The 16,314-nt window shown below is 38.7% G+C and overlaps 2 protein-coding genes across 2 annotated transcripts in view; both read right to left on the reverse strand.

The window, feature by feature from the left end:
• The window catches only part of ANAPC1 (anaphase promoting complex subunit 1), a 199,411-nt gene that overhangs the window by 139,996 nt on the left and 43,101 nt on the right, over positions 1 to 16,314 (reverse strand). Inside the window, exons 14-16 of the mRNA XM_006898935.1 lie at positions 13,255 to 13,395; positions 12,558 to 12,618; positions 7,219 to 7,406 (exon numbers count right to left, since the gene is read on the reverse strand). Of these exons, the coding sequence (XP_006898997.1) occupies positions 7,219 to 7,406; positions 12,558 to 12,618; positions 13,255 to 13,395 (390 nt within the window). The remainder of the gene's footprint in view (positions 1 to 7,218; positions 7,407 to 12,557; positions 12,619 to 13,254; positions 13,396 to 16,314) is intronic.
• On the reverse strand, positions 9,911 to 11,083 carry LOC102870091 (dnaJ homolog subfamily C member 8-like). Its single transcript, XM_006898934.1, has one exon. The coding sequence runs from the start codon at positions 11,071 to 11,073 to the stop codon at positions 10,312 to 10,314; it is 762 nt and encodes a 253-aa protein (XP_006898996.1). The 5' UTR covers positions 11,074 to 11,083; the 3' UTR covers positions 9,911 to 10,311.

Genomic DNA, 16,314 nt, shown 5'->3' on the forward strand with positions numbered 1-16,314 from the left:
GACTCGACGGCACATAACAACAACATAGTTTTTCATAATACTCTGTTATCTTTTTTATTTTAGTTGGTTTTTTATTTAGTTGGTTCTGCTCTGATGTTGCCTCATTCATTCACCTCTTATTCAAATTGTGTCATCTTTTTTCTTTTTTAGTTTTGCTAATGGTTTGTCAATATTATTGACCTTTTCAAAGAAAAAAATCCTAGTTTTGTTGAGAGTTTCAATTGTCTTTTGGTTTTCTAACTCATTTATTTCTGCTCTAATTTTTAAAATTTCAGTTTTTTTAGAGGGTGTCGGGCTTTCTTGCTGTTCTTTTTCAATTTGCTGGAGATGTTGAGTTAGAGAGTCAATGGTCAATTTTTTCCTGACTTCTTATGTGTTTGTTTATTGCTATAAATTTACCTCTGATTACGGCTTTGGGTGTTTCCCAGAGGTTGTGGTAAGTGCTTTCATTCCCATTTGTTTCAAGAAATTTTTTAATTTCATTTTTATTTCTTCTAGTACCCAGTCATATTCAAGCAAGGTGTTGTTCAGCTTCTAAATGTATGGGTTTTTTTCTCCTTTATCTTGTTATTAATTTCTAATTTTGTAGCATTATGATCTGAAAAGATGCTTTGTATTATTTTTATGTTTTTTAATTTATTGATGCTTGCCTTGTCACCTAGAATGTGATCTACTCTGGAGAACGTTACGTGTACACTGGAGAACATATATTGTGCTTTTTGGGGTTGCATTCACCTATATATTTCTCTGAGGTCAAGTTGGTTTATAGTGTGGTTTAATTCTTCAGTATCTTTGTTGAGTTTCTTTCTGGTAGTTCTCTCTTTTCTTGAGAGTCTCCATGTACTATAGTAGTGTTGTCTATTTCCTTATTCAGTTTTGTTAATGTTTGTTTTATGTATTTTGCAGGACTTTCATTTGGTGCATAGATATTTATTATTGTTATGTCCTCTTGTTCTATTTGCCCTTTCAGCATTATGTAGTTACCTTCCTTGTCCTTTGTGATGGTTTTTACAATGACATTTATTTTAACAGAGAAACAGGTTGCAGCACACTTTTAAATTGATAACCATGCTTAGAAACACATTTTGCTGTCATTTGTTTTATATTACTACTCCTACTTTCTTCTGGTTGCCATTTGCTTGGTATATTTCTCCCCATCCTTTTGTTTTTAGTCTTTCTCTTCATTTTTCAGGTGTGTCTCTTGTAGAGAACATATTGATGGATTTTTATTTTTTTGTAACCAATCTGCTACTCCTTTTCTCTTCAGAGGTGCACTTAAATCATTCACATTCCGTGTGATTATTGAAAGGCAATCATTGCTCTCATTGTGTTATTTTTGATGTTGCTTTCTGTGGTACCTCTGTAAGAAGGACAGCTCTGAGTCTTTCCTGCAACACTTGTCTTGTTTTTACAAACTCTCTTAGGTTCTGCTTTTCTGGGAATATCTTGATCTCTCCTTCATATTTGTTGGATAATTTTGCTGGATACAGCATTCTTGGTTGACAGTTGTGTTGAGTGTTTGATATATGTCCTTCCACTCTCTTCTTGCGTGCATGGTTTCTGCTGAGAAATCGGCACTTAATCTTATCTGTTCTCCCTTACAGGTTACTCTTTGTTCCTCCATTGCTGCTTTCAGGATTCTCTCCTTGTCTTTGAACTATGAATATGCCTTGGTGTTATTTCTTTTGGAGTCTATTCTATATGGTGTTCGCTGAGCTTCTTGAATATATAGTTTCTCATTCTTCATTATACCTTAGAAGTTTTCCTCTAGTAATTCTTCCACAACTTTTTCGGTGTCTTTACTTGCTTCTTCCTGTTCTGGGATTCCAATGATGTGCCTGTTATTTCTCTTGATGGTGGCCCAAATTATTCTTAGGTTTTCTTGTTTTTTGAGTCTGCTTTTCATGCTAGCAGATCAGTGATGACGATTCTGTCTTCTATTTCACTGGTGCTGTGTTCCATGTCTTCAACTCTGATCATGTGTCCCTCCATCATGTTGACAGCATCTGAAACATCAAACCTCATATTTTGGATAGTGGTTTCTTGTATTTCCAGTGCTACTAATGCCTCATTTTTCTTCTCTCCATTGTTCTGGATTGTTGGGGTTTTTTTTTTAGCTCCTCCTGGTTTTTTGCTAGTAGTATCGCTGGTGATTTTATAAATAACCTAAGAAGGGCCTATATAAAATGTTGTGAGGGAGGAGAACTAAAGATGCACCTTTACACCACTAACAGAGTAAATACGTAGGCTACTATGCCAACCAACTAGTGTGTAAAAATGTAGACTTCAAAAAATAGCAATGAGCCATGCATCAAAAGGAAGTCAGTGCCTAGGTCTATTAGTAATTAGTCTGTGATTCTGGAGAAATCACAAGTCTGTGGTTGTGATTATTCAGGTTCTTCATCAATAAAACTATGACAATTATAAATCCTAATACAATTCCAGTAACTTTACAAAGCTTAAGTGAGAAATAGTCAAACGTGGCTTATGACACACAAATTCAATGATTATAATTACCAGTAAAAATGTACTTACTTCTTGTTATTAGGGGCCATTGAGCTGAGCACAACTCATAGTGACCCTATGAATAAAAGATCTGAACCCTGTTCTATCCTGCATCATCTTCACACTTTCTGACACACAAAAGCCCATTTCAGCAGTCATGTCAATCCACCTGGTTGAGGGTCTTCCTCTCATTGCCTGACCCTCTACCCTTCCCAGTATTATGTTCCTCTCCAAGGAATAGCCCCTCCTAGCAACATGCCCAAAGTATGTGAGGTGAAGCCTCATCCTTCTTGCCTCCAAGGAACAGTCCGGATGCACCATCTCCAAGACATAGCTGTTTGTTCTTTTGGCCATACATGGGATGTTCAGTGATCTTCTTCATCACAGCTCTAAGACATCGATTCTTCTTCTGTGATCCTTATGCATTGTCTAGCTTTCAGATGCATAGCAAGAGATTGGAAAGACTATAGATTGGTCACTATTTTGAACAGAGCAAGCCTATATCATAGTAAGGAGCCTAGTGACATGGTGGCTAAGTACTGGACTGCTAACTGAAAAGCCATCAGTATGGCACAGCACTGTTTTCCAGGAGAAAGACGCTGCTGCCTCTATCCATAAAGATCCACGGCTACCCTGCTCTACAAAGCTGCTAAGAGTTTGAATCAACACAACAAACAGGTTTGGTTTGATTTTGATTCTTAAAGTGATCTAAATTTTCTTATACTAATTATATAGGCATTATTTTACAAAGTTTTAATATTTTTATTATATAAAAAGTTACATATACTATGCTGGTGAGATTTTGGAGAAACTGGAACCCTTATTCACTGTTGGTGGGAGTGTAAAATGGTGCAAACATTGTGAAAGCAGTGTGGCCCTTTCTCAAAAAGTTGCAAATAGAGATACCATTTGATCCAGCAATTTCACTACTGGGAATATACCCCAAAGAGACCATAACTACCACCCAAGGAGATATTTGCACACCATGTTTATCACGGCTTTATTCACAATAGCAAGAAGTTGGAAACAACCTAAGTGCCCATCAACAAACGAATGGAGAGAAGCTGGAATATTACAATTTCATTACAATGGAATATTATGCTGCATTGAAAAACAAGGAACTCACGCAATATTATTCAAAATGGGTGACCCTGGAGAACATTATGCTGAGTGAAATATCTTAGTCACAAAAGGACAAATACTGCATAGTGACTCTGTTGTAAAACATGACTGACATCGGGGTTGCGGGGAGACTGAAAAAGATGGGATAAATTATGTATACTGCATTGAAACGTATGAGGGAGAGATGTGTTTAAAATGGATATGTGATTAGGTATTATTGTCCAGAAGGAAGGCTACAGGGTGGAGTGGCCTTGCGGGGAGGGGCTGTATAACAATGAAAAGATTTTTGTTTAACTTTTCAAAGAGAGGAGCAAACTGGGGGAGAGAGAGGGGCAGGGGGAAAAGTACAACAATGAATGAATGGAAATCCAAAGTCTCTGTAAATTTTCATTTAAATTAACAACAAAAAATTAAAGATACATATACTAAAGAATACAAGTAAAAATCCAGTAGATAAGCAAAGATATAAGACATCTTACAGAACATAATATATTGTCAAATATAGAAAGAATTAAGATTGTTAGCAATTTCATCTTGCTCAGTTCTACTATTAACACATCTGGCACCAGTAATCAGAAATTCAAAAGACAAATTGCATTAGGAAAATCTGTTGTCATGGACCTCTCTCCAGAGTGCTAAAGAGCAATGATGTCAGTATAGAGATTAATGTATGTCTGGTCCAGGTCATGGTCTTCGCAATTACTTTCTGTGCATTAGAGAGCTGGACAATTAATTACTAAGGATGACGGAAGAAGAAGAATCTATTCCTTTGAGTTGTGACGCTGGAGCAGACAACTGAACATACCATGGACTGCCAAAAAAACAAACAGGTCCATCCCAGATCAGGTAAATCCAAGTTGCTCCTTGGAGCAAATGAAAACTGGTGTACAAATCTGCATTTGTGTCTCACTTCTAATTGCCTTGGGGTACATTCCTAGTGGTGTAATAGCTGGGTCATATGAAGTTTCTATGTTTAAGTTTTTGAGGAAAAGCCCAACTGTCTTCAGGGTGGTTGCACCATTTTACAATGGGCAAGGTCCAATGGTGAATAACTTTATAAACCATAATGCATGAGAATGTGAATGAAGAATAGTATGAAACACAATGTATACCAACAAACTTTGTAAGCAAACCAGTAAAACAATCTTTAATAAAAAGAATCTCAGATTATTTTCTTCCCCCCATGATCATTCTGGTTATAAATACAGGGGATGCCTTATATACTAGGTGGCTTAAACATGGATCTCGCCTCCCTAGTCAACACTCTCAACACCAGGCTCAGCTTCCAGTCCCTTTGAGGAACGATGGCTGCTCCATGAGCCTGGGAACATACTGTGTTGATGAACTCATTTGGCAGCACAGATAACCTTCATGACGGCTTCTGGTTTACATACAATATTTTGGGAACAACCAAAATCAATTGCTTTTCTCCCCTAATGGGAGCATTTTTTTAAAAGGAGCGATCTAGCTAAATGTGTATGCTATATTTCTAACAGAGGCAATTCTTAAGGGGCAAGGATGAGGTCTATTTTAATAATGTATTTATTGTCTAGTTTCCTGTTAGATTTTATAAATAATGTTCTTTGCAGCCTCTATCCTAAGCATCAACTGATACATCATTTTCTTAGAAATACCATGTCTCCCTTTCCACCTGCTGCTCAAATTCCACTCTGTGACTATGATCATTTCTCTTGATAGTTCAAACATGGTTTTGGTCCATGTTCACCCATTGTTTTTAAATGGTGTCAAGCTGGCAGTCGGCTACATAGCAATTCTATGAATAACACCTCAGAATATTTCCCTACCTGAGCCAACCCCACTGTCTCTGACAGATCTCACCACAGTCACAACTCTATCAATCCTTCTCCTTCAGAGTCTTCCTCTCTTTTGTTGGACAGTCACCCTTTCAAGCATGATGTTCTTCTCCAAGGACTGCTCCTTCCTAATCACATGCCCAAAGTATGTGAGGAGGAATTTCAAATCCTTGTTCCCCAAGGAAAACCAGGTTTCATCCCTCCAGGACAGACCTGTTAGTTCTCAATACTCTTCTTCAACACCACAACTCAAAGGCATTGCTTCTTCTTGTCATACTTAGTCACTATCCAGCTCTCAGCGCACAGCAAGCATCTAAGAAGACCAGGGCCTGGACCAGGTTCACCTTTGTCTCTAGGCTGCCAAGGTTGCTCTTTAGCAGCATGGTCCCTGACAGCAGATTTTTAAGCGGTCCTTGACAAAAGATTTTCCCAAGGAATTCATCTTTGAGTTGAACAGATTTCCTGCCTGCTGGTACCAAGAGGGTTGATTGTGGATATGAGCAAGATGAAATCGTTAACAACTTCAATCTTTTCTCCATTTATCAGGATGCTGTCTATTAGCCTGAATGTGAAGATCTTTGTTTTCTTGATGTTGAGATGGCTGAAATTCTAGTAAAAGATGCTATGTAGGAGAGACTGACACGAGACTTCAGGCATCTCCAGGTACACTAATAGTTTTTCCAGAAACAAAGGAGGCAACAATTCTTGGTTTTGTGGGGTCAAGCTATAAACTGAAATTCAAAAAAGATCTTGGCACAAGGTATCCAGCATTGTCCTTTGTTTTAGGTAAGAGCTTTTCTTTTCCTGAAGATTTTCAGCTCTCTCAAGGAAAGGAAAATGTAGTATTATGAGTTTTTCAAACGTGCCTTTTAAAGATACCCCACAGAGAACTATCACAACAGCACAATACTGGCATATTTCAGTAAGAACCAAATCTGTTGTTTTCACAACATGGCTGTAAACTTTTTAGGAGCATCAAATCTGTTATTTAATGGGCAAGATTAATAGCCAAAAAGATTAACTTTTATGATTCTGTATTTCGAAGACTAGAGAGAGTGCTTTGATAAAGACCACATTCAATCTGAGCATCATTTTTTTTTGGTGTGGTGTGGAGGTAGTGGCTTCTGTTACGGGTAGGGTGGGCTTAGCAGTGCCTGCATGACGGTCTGAAATCCAGAGCCGTTGCATGCTTTCCAGGGGCTGCCTACACTTTGACCAAGAAGCCCAGGTCCATGGCCTTGGGAGGCAGACTGTCTTAAAGCCACTGTGGTCACTATGGTGAGAAGCTCCTTGGTATAACCAAGCAACAAGGGGTCTAAGAGAGGCAGCAGGGAAGCCAGCCTGCTCTCCTTCCTTGGGTACACTGATCACGTTCACTGGGGCCAGGCTGTCTTGTCCTGGGGTCATTGGCCTCTCGCTGGCCACCAGCTTCTGGCTAGGCTCAGAATCCGAGGAAGAAGATCTCCTCACTTGAGGAGGCAGAAGCATGGGCACTGCAGAAACCACTGACATCCCAGGGTGGCTGGAAAACCACAAAACACCAGGGTGGCAGTGCCCATGCAGAGGCTGATCACCCGCTGAGAGCTTCTCCGACAGCCAGTGGGCCAAGTCCAGGTGCCCATCCTCACTGTCCTTTCCATCAGGATGAGTATTCAGTGACAGAGGTTCAGAAAGAGGCAGGGCAGGAGAGCTGGTACCTTCTGCTCAGCCCTCTCATCCTCTGATATGAGTATTACACTGAAAATAGACTAATTCACGAAGAAAAACATGTACTTACATTTCGGGTCCATGCTAAGCGGTTTGTGTTATAACCCATCATGTTCATGAGACAAGTCACAAATAAATTCCACTCTGAGTGATAACTGGGTCCTCCAGGGGCACTGTGGACATTGTACCACTTGACAAGCATCTGAACTGCTATTTCCTTAGGCAGGATAAGCTTAATTGCTTGCAAACATGTTTGTACTATTAAAAGAAAAAAATTAATTTTAGTATGCTCCCTAATTCTATTCCCTTTTGAATAAGTTTAAGTTATTAATATAAAAAGGCCAACCACAAGGAAAAGAGAAATGTCATTAAGAGTGAGTGGGATGCAGATATTACCTAGCCAATAGCTACTGGCTTCAAAAGGCCTTAACACAAGGTCTAGGTGAGCTCTGGTAGCGTAATTCCTAGCAGGATGCACTGCTCACCCAAAAGTGGTATGTACCCTCTCCTCTTTGGTAGGTCAAACCTGCCAGCAGCTCCACAGGAGAAAGAAGGGCAATCTCCTTCCATCCAAAAAGCCCACTGGCAGTCAGCTATGAGTCAGTTCCAAATCAACCTGACATCACTCCTTCTTTCATGCTTGAAAATACCTAGTCTATACAATAAGTTGATAATTCCTCTAAGAAATTATTCAATTACTATGTGAATAAGTTAATCTGAAATACTGCTTAAGTAATTCAGTAAAGTCAATGCTTATTTAATGCATTCATCCACAGAGAACAAGACTCCAGAACTGAAAGATGTTTTAAATGAGTGTTCCTGCTTCTCGGAGTTAAACATTTTATTTCTGATAGTACTGTGTTTATAAAATCTTTTTTACACTCTATTATCAATGATATGAAATACCACAGCAGTGGCATCTCCCTAAATGCTCAGGACTTAGTCAGTCACAGCCACACAGTGAGAACCACCTCAGAGCTGACCCTCCACCGGGTTTCTGAGGCTGCTACCCAGGAGAACACTGCCCATCTTTCTCTCTCTTAGCAGCTGGTGGGTTCGAACTTCCAGTATTTTGGCTGGCAAAGCAACTCCTTAACTACTAGGACCCTAGAACTCCCTTTTGTATTCTGTCTTCTTTTATACAGGACTCTTTCTGAACCCTTCTCATTGTCACTGTCATTTGCCAACCCTAGTACCATACTCTTTTACTCAGTAAGTTGTCGTGTGTGAACACACAAAGCAAAAGCTTGTATCAGTATAAATAAATGCTAAATAACCAAATAAACTTGTCATAGTTAATTTAAAAAGTGTAATTTAGATGGTACATATGAGGGTCTGAGGAACACTTTAAAGGTAAAGTATATAAACTTATGTACAAGAACTCTGTGACGTCTATGTGGTTGTAAAGGACCAAGGTTTTTTTTTTAACTGACTTTGTCATTAGTTTAAGTTTTATGTATTTCGTTTGCTTTTGCTAGGTGCTGTCAAGTTGACAACTCACAGTAACCTTATAAAAGAAAGAACTGACCCTGTCTTGCCCTATCCTGCACAATCTTCATCATCTCGATCAAGCCCGCTGTTGCAGTAACTGCATCAATCCATCTCCTTGAGAATCATCTACTCTTTTGCAGACCCACTACCTTTCCCAAAGTAATCTAAGGATAAGGTCCTCTGGAAAATATATTCAAAGAAACTGAAACACAGTTTCAATATCTTTACCTCTAAGGAACACCCTGGTTCCACTTCCTTCAAAGAGATTTGTTTATTCTTTTGGGAATTCAATACTCTTCACCAATATCAAAATTCAAAGACATTGTTTCTTCTTTTGTTATCACTGTCCAATTCTCACTGCACAGGATGCAACTGAAAATACTATGGCTTGGATCAGGTATACCTCAGCCTTTAAACATTGCTACTCTTTAGTATTTGAGAGGTACTGGATGGTAGATTTTACCAAGGCAACACCTACTTTGATTTCTCGACAGCTACTACCAAAGGTGTTGATTCTGGAACCAAGTAAAATGAAATAATTGACATTAATCTTATTTCCATCTATCATAATGTTCCCTATTGGTCTAGTGGAGAGGATTTTTATTTTATGGATGTTGAGATGGAACCCTATATTGATGGCTGTAGTCTCTGATTGTCTGCACTAATTGCTTCAAGTCTTCTTCACTTTATGTATGCAAGGTTGTGTCATCTGCAAAAGGTAGGTTGTGGTTGGGTCTCCCTGGAGTCCTGATGCCACAGTCTTCATAAAGTCCAGCTTCCTGGAATATCTGCTCAGCATCCATATTGAATAGGTATGGAGAAATGTTAGAAGCCCAATTCACACTTCTCCTGATTTTATACGATGCAGTATTTGCTTGTTCTATCTGGAGAACTGTTTCGTGGCTTATGTAATATTTCACACAAGCACAACTCAGTGTTCTGGGATCCCAGCTTTTTTTTTGGGGGGGGGGTATAAAAATTTATTACACATACAGAATTTTACTAATGAATACAGACAGGCTGGGGCACAACGAACTGCATAGGGGACAGCTAGCTCTTTGGCAAGTGTACAGGTTTGGGTGCCTTGGAGCCTCATGCCACGTTGATTTGTCAGGCATATTAGGAGGACACATGCCAAACACCATGGGGAAGCAGGTCAACAGTGACTGCTCTGCCTGCCTGCACTGCCTTCCCTGTCTGAGCTGGAGCTTCGAAGGATGCCACATTCAGAAGCGAGCAGCTGAAAGAAAAGCGATTCCTAAGTGTTCCGGGCTGGTCTCAGAAGTCACTGCAACACCATTTTAAGCAACGTGTTTAACTGAACGATTTCCATAAACTATACACAAAGTTTCTAACCATCACCATTCCAGTGAAGTACAAAACATTAAGCTACAGGCTGTGGGAACAGAAGGTGCACCAAGGTGGCAACTTCCTATCCTGGCTGCTTGTAGGGTAGGGAGTGGGGAAGGTCTTTTGTTTTTTAAAACTGAGTCCCTCATTTCAATGTACAAAAAAATTACTCTGATTTGATACTAAACTGTATTGAAACAAAATGGACTAAAAGCAAATACTGCTCTATGTTGGGGTAGAGGTGGGAGAAAGAATGAGTCCTTCAAAGCAGGAGGGGAGGGAGACATTTGGAGGAAGATTCTGTGACTGTGACCCCAAGGGGTCACTCACGCTGCTCCATTTTTACTTTTGGTGGTCTCAGGAAAGTTCGATTTTTCTTCTCTTTCTTGCCTTTTGTGTTTGCTTGGAAATTTCGCCAGCTATCCACACGACCATCTCGACTTTCCTCAAAGTTTTTCTGCCACTCCCTCTCTCGTTTGGCTTTTTCTTGGGCTTCAATCTCTTCTTCCCTTTGTCGCTTCCTTTCATGCATCTCTTTGGCTTCTCTTTCTTTTCTTTTAATTTCCAGTTCAGCAAAGAGCTTCATGGTCTTTTTGTATACTGCCTGTTTGAACAGCTCAGGATCATCTTCTTCCACGTTTGTAGGTTTCCCTTCCTTCTTTAATTGCTTTTTTCCCTCTTTTACAGTGTGTTCCACGTATTCTTTTCCTGCCTGAATTACATCCAGGGCCCTCTTCTTTTGTTCCTGATCCAGTAGCAACTTGTAAGCTTTGTCCACAGCTTCAAAGGCCTTTTGTGCTCGGTCAGCATCATCTTGATTTTTGTCAGGATGCACCAAGATAGATAACTGCCGAAATCTCTTTTTTATTTCTTCATCTGTCACTTCAGGATCTATCTGAAGAACCTCAAAGGGGTTCAAGTTGAAGTAGGAGGAACCAGGACGGGTCATTCTCTCAATCTGATTTTTGGATGTTAAAACTGAATCTCTCTTTTCTATTTGCTTCACCTCACTGTAGAAGGTCATAAACGCATCCTCTGTGCCGCCTCCTCCGCCCGAAGCCCCGCTCTCCCCAGAAGCCGCCATTTCTCCCGATCCCAGCTCTTTTAAAAGTTAGTGATAATTTATTATACTCCAGTCAGACAACTTTGCATAGTCAAGAAAAGATAAGTAAACATCTTTTGGTATTCTCTGCTTTCAGTCAAGATCCACCTGACATCAGCAATGTTATCCCTCATACCACAACAGCCTCTTCTGAATCCGGCCTGGACTTCTGACAGATTCCTGTCAATGTGCTGTTCCAATCATTTTTTAATAAGCTACAGCTTTTACTTCCACTTGGTATTATTACTTGATAATTTCCAATATTAAGTTCAATATTTTGTTTAGGTTTTATACTATTCCAAGTTATGAGCTCTTCAGATTACTGGATAATCTAAAGGTAGAGGACCTCTGGAACAACTCAGAACATCATTTATCACACAATGGAAGAATATTCTTAAAATTAAAAAAGTCATTCTTAGTCTACTTAAAAAACTCCAGAAATATTCCATCTGCCAGTGCTTTGTTTTGGCAATTAGATTTTGAAACGAACAAGTATCATGATTTTTTTTTTAAGTTATACAGTACTGTTCACATAAAAGTACTGTTTACTTGTATTATTTCCCTCACTTCTACAATTCCATTTTCAAAGCTCCATGTAGAGAAATATTCTCCCTCAGATGATTTTAGAAATTATATTTAAATTCAAAAGCAAATTCCAATACTTTTAAAAATATCTGACCATATTTTAACCTTAATAATAAGCATTACTCATCACGCTAGTTTTGTTAAGGGAACTCTGAAGGCACAATCCTCGTCAAGTCGCACTGCTCACCCAATGTGATGGCTTGAAACCACTGGCAGTTCCACAGCAGAAGTGTGGGGAGTCTTCATCCATTACAATTAGTCCCACAGACACTCGATTAAAGGCCTGGCCTCACACCAGTGAGAATTAGTGAAAGCTTTCAATCTATTAACTGAATTAAAACATCATCCAATGTTCTCCAAAAATATCTCGGCTTTTTAAATTTTTTATCTTTTATTTTCTTATTTTGTGCGTGAACTATCAAATTGGAGCTGACTGGTACAGGAGGATATTGCCCCTCCTTCTCCTGCAGAGCATCTGGCGGATTTGAACTGCAGCCTCTGGGATTGTAGTGCAGCTTCTTGCCACTAGGCCACCAGAGCTCCCTAATATCTTGGCTTTTTAAGTTTTCTTTGTTTCTCAGATTTTCTTATGAAGTGTTCCCATTTATCCTAATGTCATTGCATGCTGATGCTTAATATAAAAAAGCTTAGAAAAACAAAATGTGTCCATCCTTCACCTGTATCCACAGTCTTGGAGCAAACATCAATTGGAAATGAGAAGTGCTTTCCTACCTCCTCAGTTTCTATGCATAGTGAAAAATCTAGGTGCCATAGTTTTAAAAAGAGAAGTTATTTTTAAACCTAACTATTAATATATATAATATATATTAGCAAGTTCTCCAAATCTTATGAATCAAACTGAGAAAGACTCTTACTCATACCTAATTCAGAGGTGGCAATTTCAGGAACAGTGATCCTTACCATGGATCCATTATTCAGTTCCTAGTGAAATGAATAGAAACAAACAAGGAAAAATAAACAGCATATCTGTATACAAAGTATTTTAATATCTAAGGCATACCTGATGCTTTACAAAACTTTTGTACAAAATTAAATAAATAAAAAAAAAATATTTTCCTGCTAGAACTGAACATTGTCAAATATAAACATCTTTAATTATAAAAATATCTTCAATGGTTTTTATATAAAGAAAAGTGTCCAACTTTTATACAGACAATATAAATAACAGGAGAATTAACATTATTTTTTTTACTTGGCAATTTTTTGTAATTGTAATTACAAAAAGTATATCAACACACAATTTAATAGGATTAACAAGCTCTAGTTTCTTATAACCTCAACATTAAAATAAACAGTGAAAGTTTAAGCTTTAAAAAGCTATCATTAGGTTTGTTAAAGTACAATAGTATGAAAAATAATACATTACAAAAGATTTTTTTAAAATCATAAGCAATGTTTTAGACAACTCTTGCATTTAGGCAAGTCTAAAATGATGGTCATCTCTCATGGGAAGGCATTCAACCTTTAAAAACTGTAAGTTCCTTCATTCATAGGGTTGCTATGAGTCTCCTATGACTTGACAGAAGTTAACAACAATAACAACAACAACATACTTACTAAAGTTACTCTGTTACGGACAGGATCTCTTATAGAATGGATATAAGTTCCCAGCTGTTGGAAAGTACAATCTTCATTATAGAGAGAATCATGAAGTTTTGAAGAATCCCTTAGTTCTGGAACTGGAGATGGCAGAATAACCTACAAAAAAATAGAGCACAAATATTTTTGATAAACTGATTCTCAAAAAGTAACTTTCTTTTTTACATATTGTGCAACAAATAACTGTGTGTAATGATTGGAAATTTATATACAGGTGTTAGTACACCTCTTATAAAACTTACAGCATACTAAGGTTCTCAAAGAAAACTAGAAAAAGTGGGTAATACAGCAAAGCAGCTGATTGCTGGCAGTACAAGTTGTACCAGTAACTTGAGCTTGAAGGGCCAACATCTAAGAGACACTAGAAGCACAAGTGAGTGGACCAGAATTTTACTGCTCTGGGCATTTGTACACTTTGGTGTAAAGGAGTGTATGGAGAGGCTGGCAACGTGTAAGGCAGGCCACAGCTAAAAGAAAGAGAAGGTAGTAGCATTTTGGCATTCTAAGAAGGCTAGAGACAACTGTAATTTAACACAGCAAAGATAGATGGGAATGGAGGAAACAAGACCTCAGAAACAAGAGCAAGCAATGAGACAGGTATTTGGGAGTATTTCCGCTACCGGTAACATTTTTTCTGAAAACAGAATACTTAACTTGCTCATTGGCAAATACTCAAACAAAAATTTTAAATCATCTTTGCTACTAATTACGGAGAGACACTTCCATGTTTAGATCACTAACAGTAATTACTGACTCTTGTATTCATGTGCAAGAATCCAATTGTAGCACTTCTCTTAAACAATTTCATGTCAACATAGAGTCAATCACACTTAAAATTTATCTGTTATGTTCCACCTTCTACTTTAAGAGTTATTAAAAAAAAGTTAGCTCCACTGGCTTTACAAATACTAGCATTATCTGCAAGAAAGCCATTAGCCAATATGACAGAAAAACATCCCCCCAGCACCTTGTGACAGGTAAAAAGACATTAATCGTGCTTGGGTTTCTGGAATTCTAAGACACTAGGGAACCATTTTTCATGACAGAAGAAATTCTTTCAAATGACCAAATATTATCTAATATTTCTCAGCACTCTTTCTGAAAGTTTTCAAACACCCTGGCTTAAAGGTGGAAAGTCCATTTACTGTGTGCACATTATTTTTTTAAAAAACACACACCAAACAACAAAATACTCCAGGCCTGTTGTTCTTATATGCAGTCAAGTTGCTTGCAACTCAAAAGAACCCTATGTACAATAGCTGTGAACCCTGCTATATCTTGAGCCAATATCAATATCTCTGACATACCTAACCCCACTTCCCCAGTGACTGAGTCAATCTATCAAATCCAGGGTCCTCTCTCTTGAACTGTCCCTCCAATCTTCCAAGTATAATGTCACTCTCCAAGAACTGGCCCTCCTTGAATCATGTATGTGAGATGGAGCTTAAAAATATTTGCCTCAACCCCTGTGGAAAGCAGTGTGACGCTTTCTCAAAAAGTTGCAAATAGAGATACCATTTGACCCAGCAATTCCACTACTGGGAATATACCCTGAAGAGACCATAGCTGACATCCAAGCAGATATATGCACACCCATGTTTACTGCAGCTTTGTTCACAATAGCAAGGAGTTGGAAACAACCTAAGTGCCCATCAACAAACGAATGGCTAGAGAAGCTGTGGTATATTCGCACAATGGAATACTATGCTGCATTAAAAAACAAGGAACTCATGCAATATTATTCAAAATGGTTGACTCTGGAGAACATTATGCTGAGTGACATACCCCAGTCACAAAAGGACAAATATTACATGATGCCACTGTTGTAGAATGGGACTATCCTTGGGGTTGGGGAGAGACTGAGTAAGATGGGTTCAATAATGTATACTGCACTGAAACAGAGGAGGGAGAAAACTGTTTAAAAGAGATATATAACTAGGTATTTCTGTCATCACAGGAGTCTAGAGAGAGGGCTACATGGTGGAGTGGACCTGGGGGAGGGTTTGTAAAACAATGAAAGAATCCTTTCTTTTACTTTTCCATAATTTTTGACTCATGTACTTATAACTTGTTAGTCAAATCTGTGTCTTCTAGGTTGCAACACCCCCATGATACATCTTCAAGGATATGAACATGTACGGCCAAGCACAATCAATAAGAGTGCATCTAAATTCCAAAATCAATCTCAATAATAGTCTATGTGTTTCCCACTGCCAAAGGGGCCCCTTAGAGTAGTGAGAGAAGATCTTCACCCTGAAACCCACAGCGTCCCTTTTCAGGAGGAAGCAGCTAAGAGAATACGCCATCCCCTTTTCCTTATGAATCAGGGTGAAGTCTCTCTCAGGGAGGAGTGATAGGGAATGGCAAAGGACACACTGACAAAGAAGATTAATCAGAACTGGCTTTGACAAGCACTGTGGCAATTGGACAATTAAAACAGACATTCGGATGGCGGGGAAGAAGAACAAACTGGGGAGGAGGGTGGAGAGAATGGTGTGGCAATGAAGGAGTGAAAGCCCAGAATCCCTGTGAATGTTCATTGAAACTAATAAAATTTAATAATAATTAAAAAAAAATTTGCCTCTAAGGAGCAACCTGATTTCACCCTTTCCAAGACAAACCAGACTGTTCTCTTAGGAGTCCACGGTATATTCAATACTCTTCTCCAGCACCACAACTCAAAGGCATCAATTCTTGTTCTATGATCCTTAGTCACTGTCTAGCTCTTTGAAGCACAGCAAGTAATGGTGAAGACCATGGCATGGATCAGGTGCACCTTACTCTATAGACTAATTGATGCTCTTCAGTACTCTGGAAAGGCCCCTGACAGAAGAATTTCCCAATGCAATTTGTCTTTTGATTGACTGGCTGCTGGTACCAGGAGTACTGAACCCAGCAGGCTGAAGCTGTTAACAATCTCACAGATTGAAAAGATACGGAAGGGTATTGCTTTTCTTAGCTCCAGCTCTGTATTCTCTTTGTCACTGTAGAGAAATACAACTGATTTTTGTATGTTGA

This window comes from Elephantulus edwardii, unplaced genomic scaffold (genome assembly GCF_000299155.1).
Source record: "Elephantulus edwardii isolate Elephantulus edwardi_28Jun2011 unplaced genomic scaffold, EleEdw1.0 scaffold00241, whole genome shotgun sequence".
Classification (NCBI taxonomy): Eukaryota; Metazoa; Chordata; class Mammalia; order Macroscelidea; family Macroscelididae; genus Elephantulus; species Elephantulus edwardii.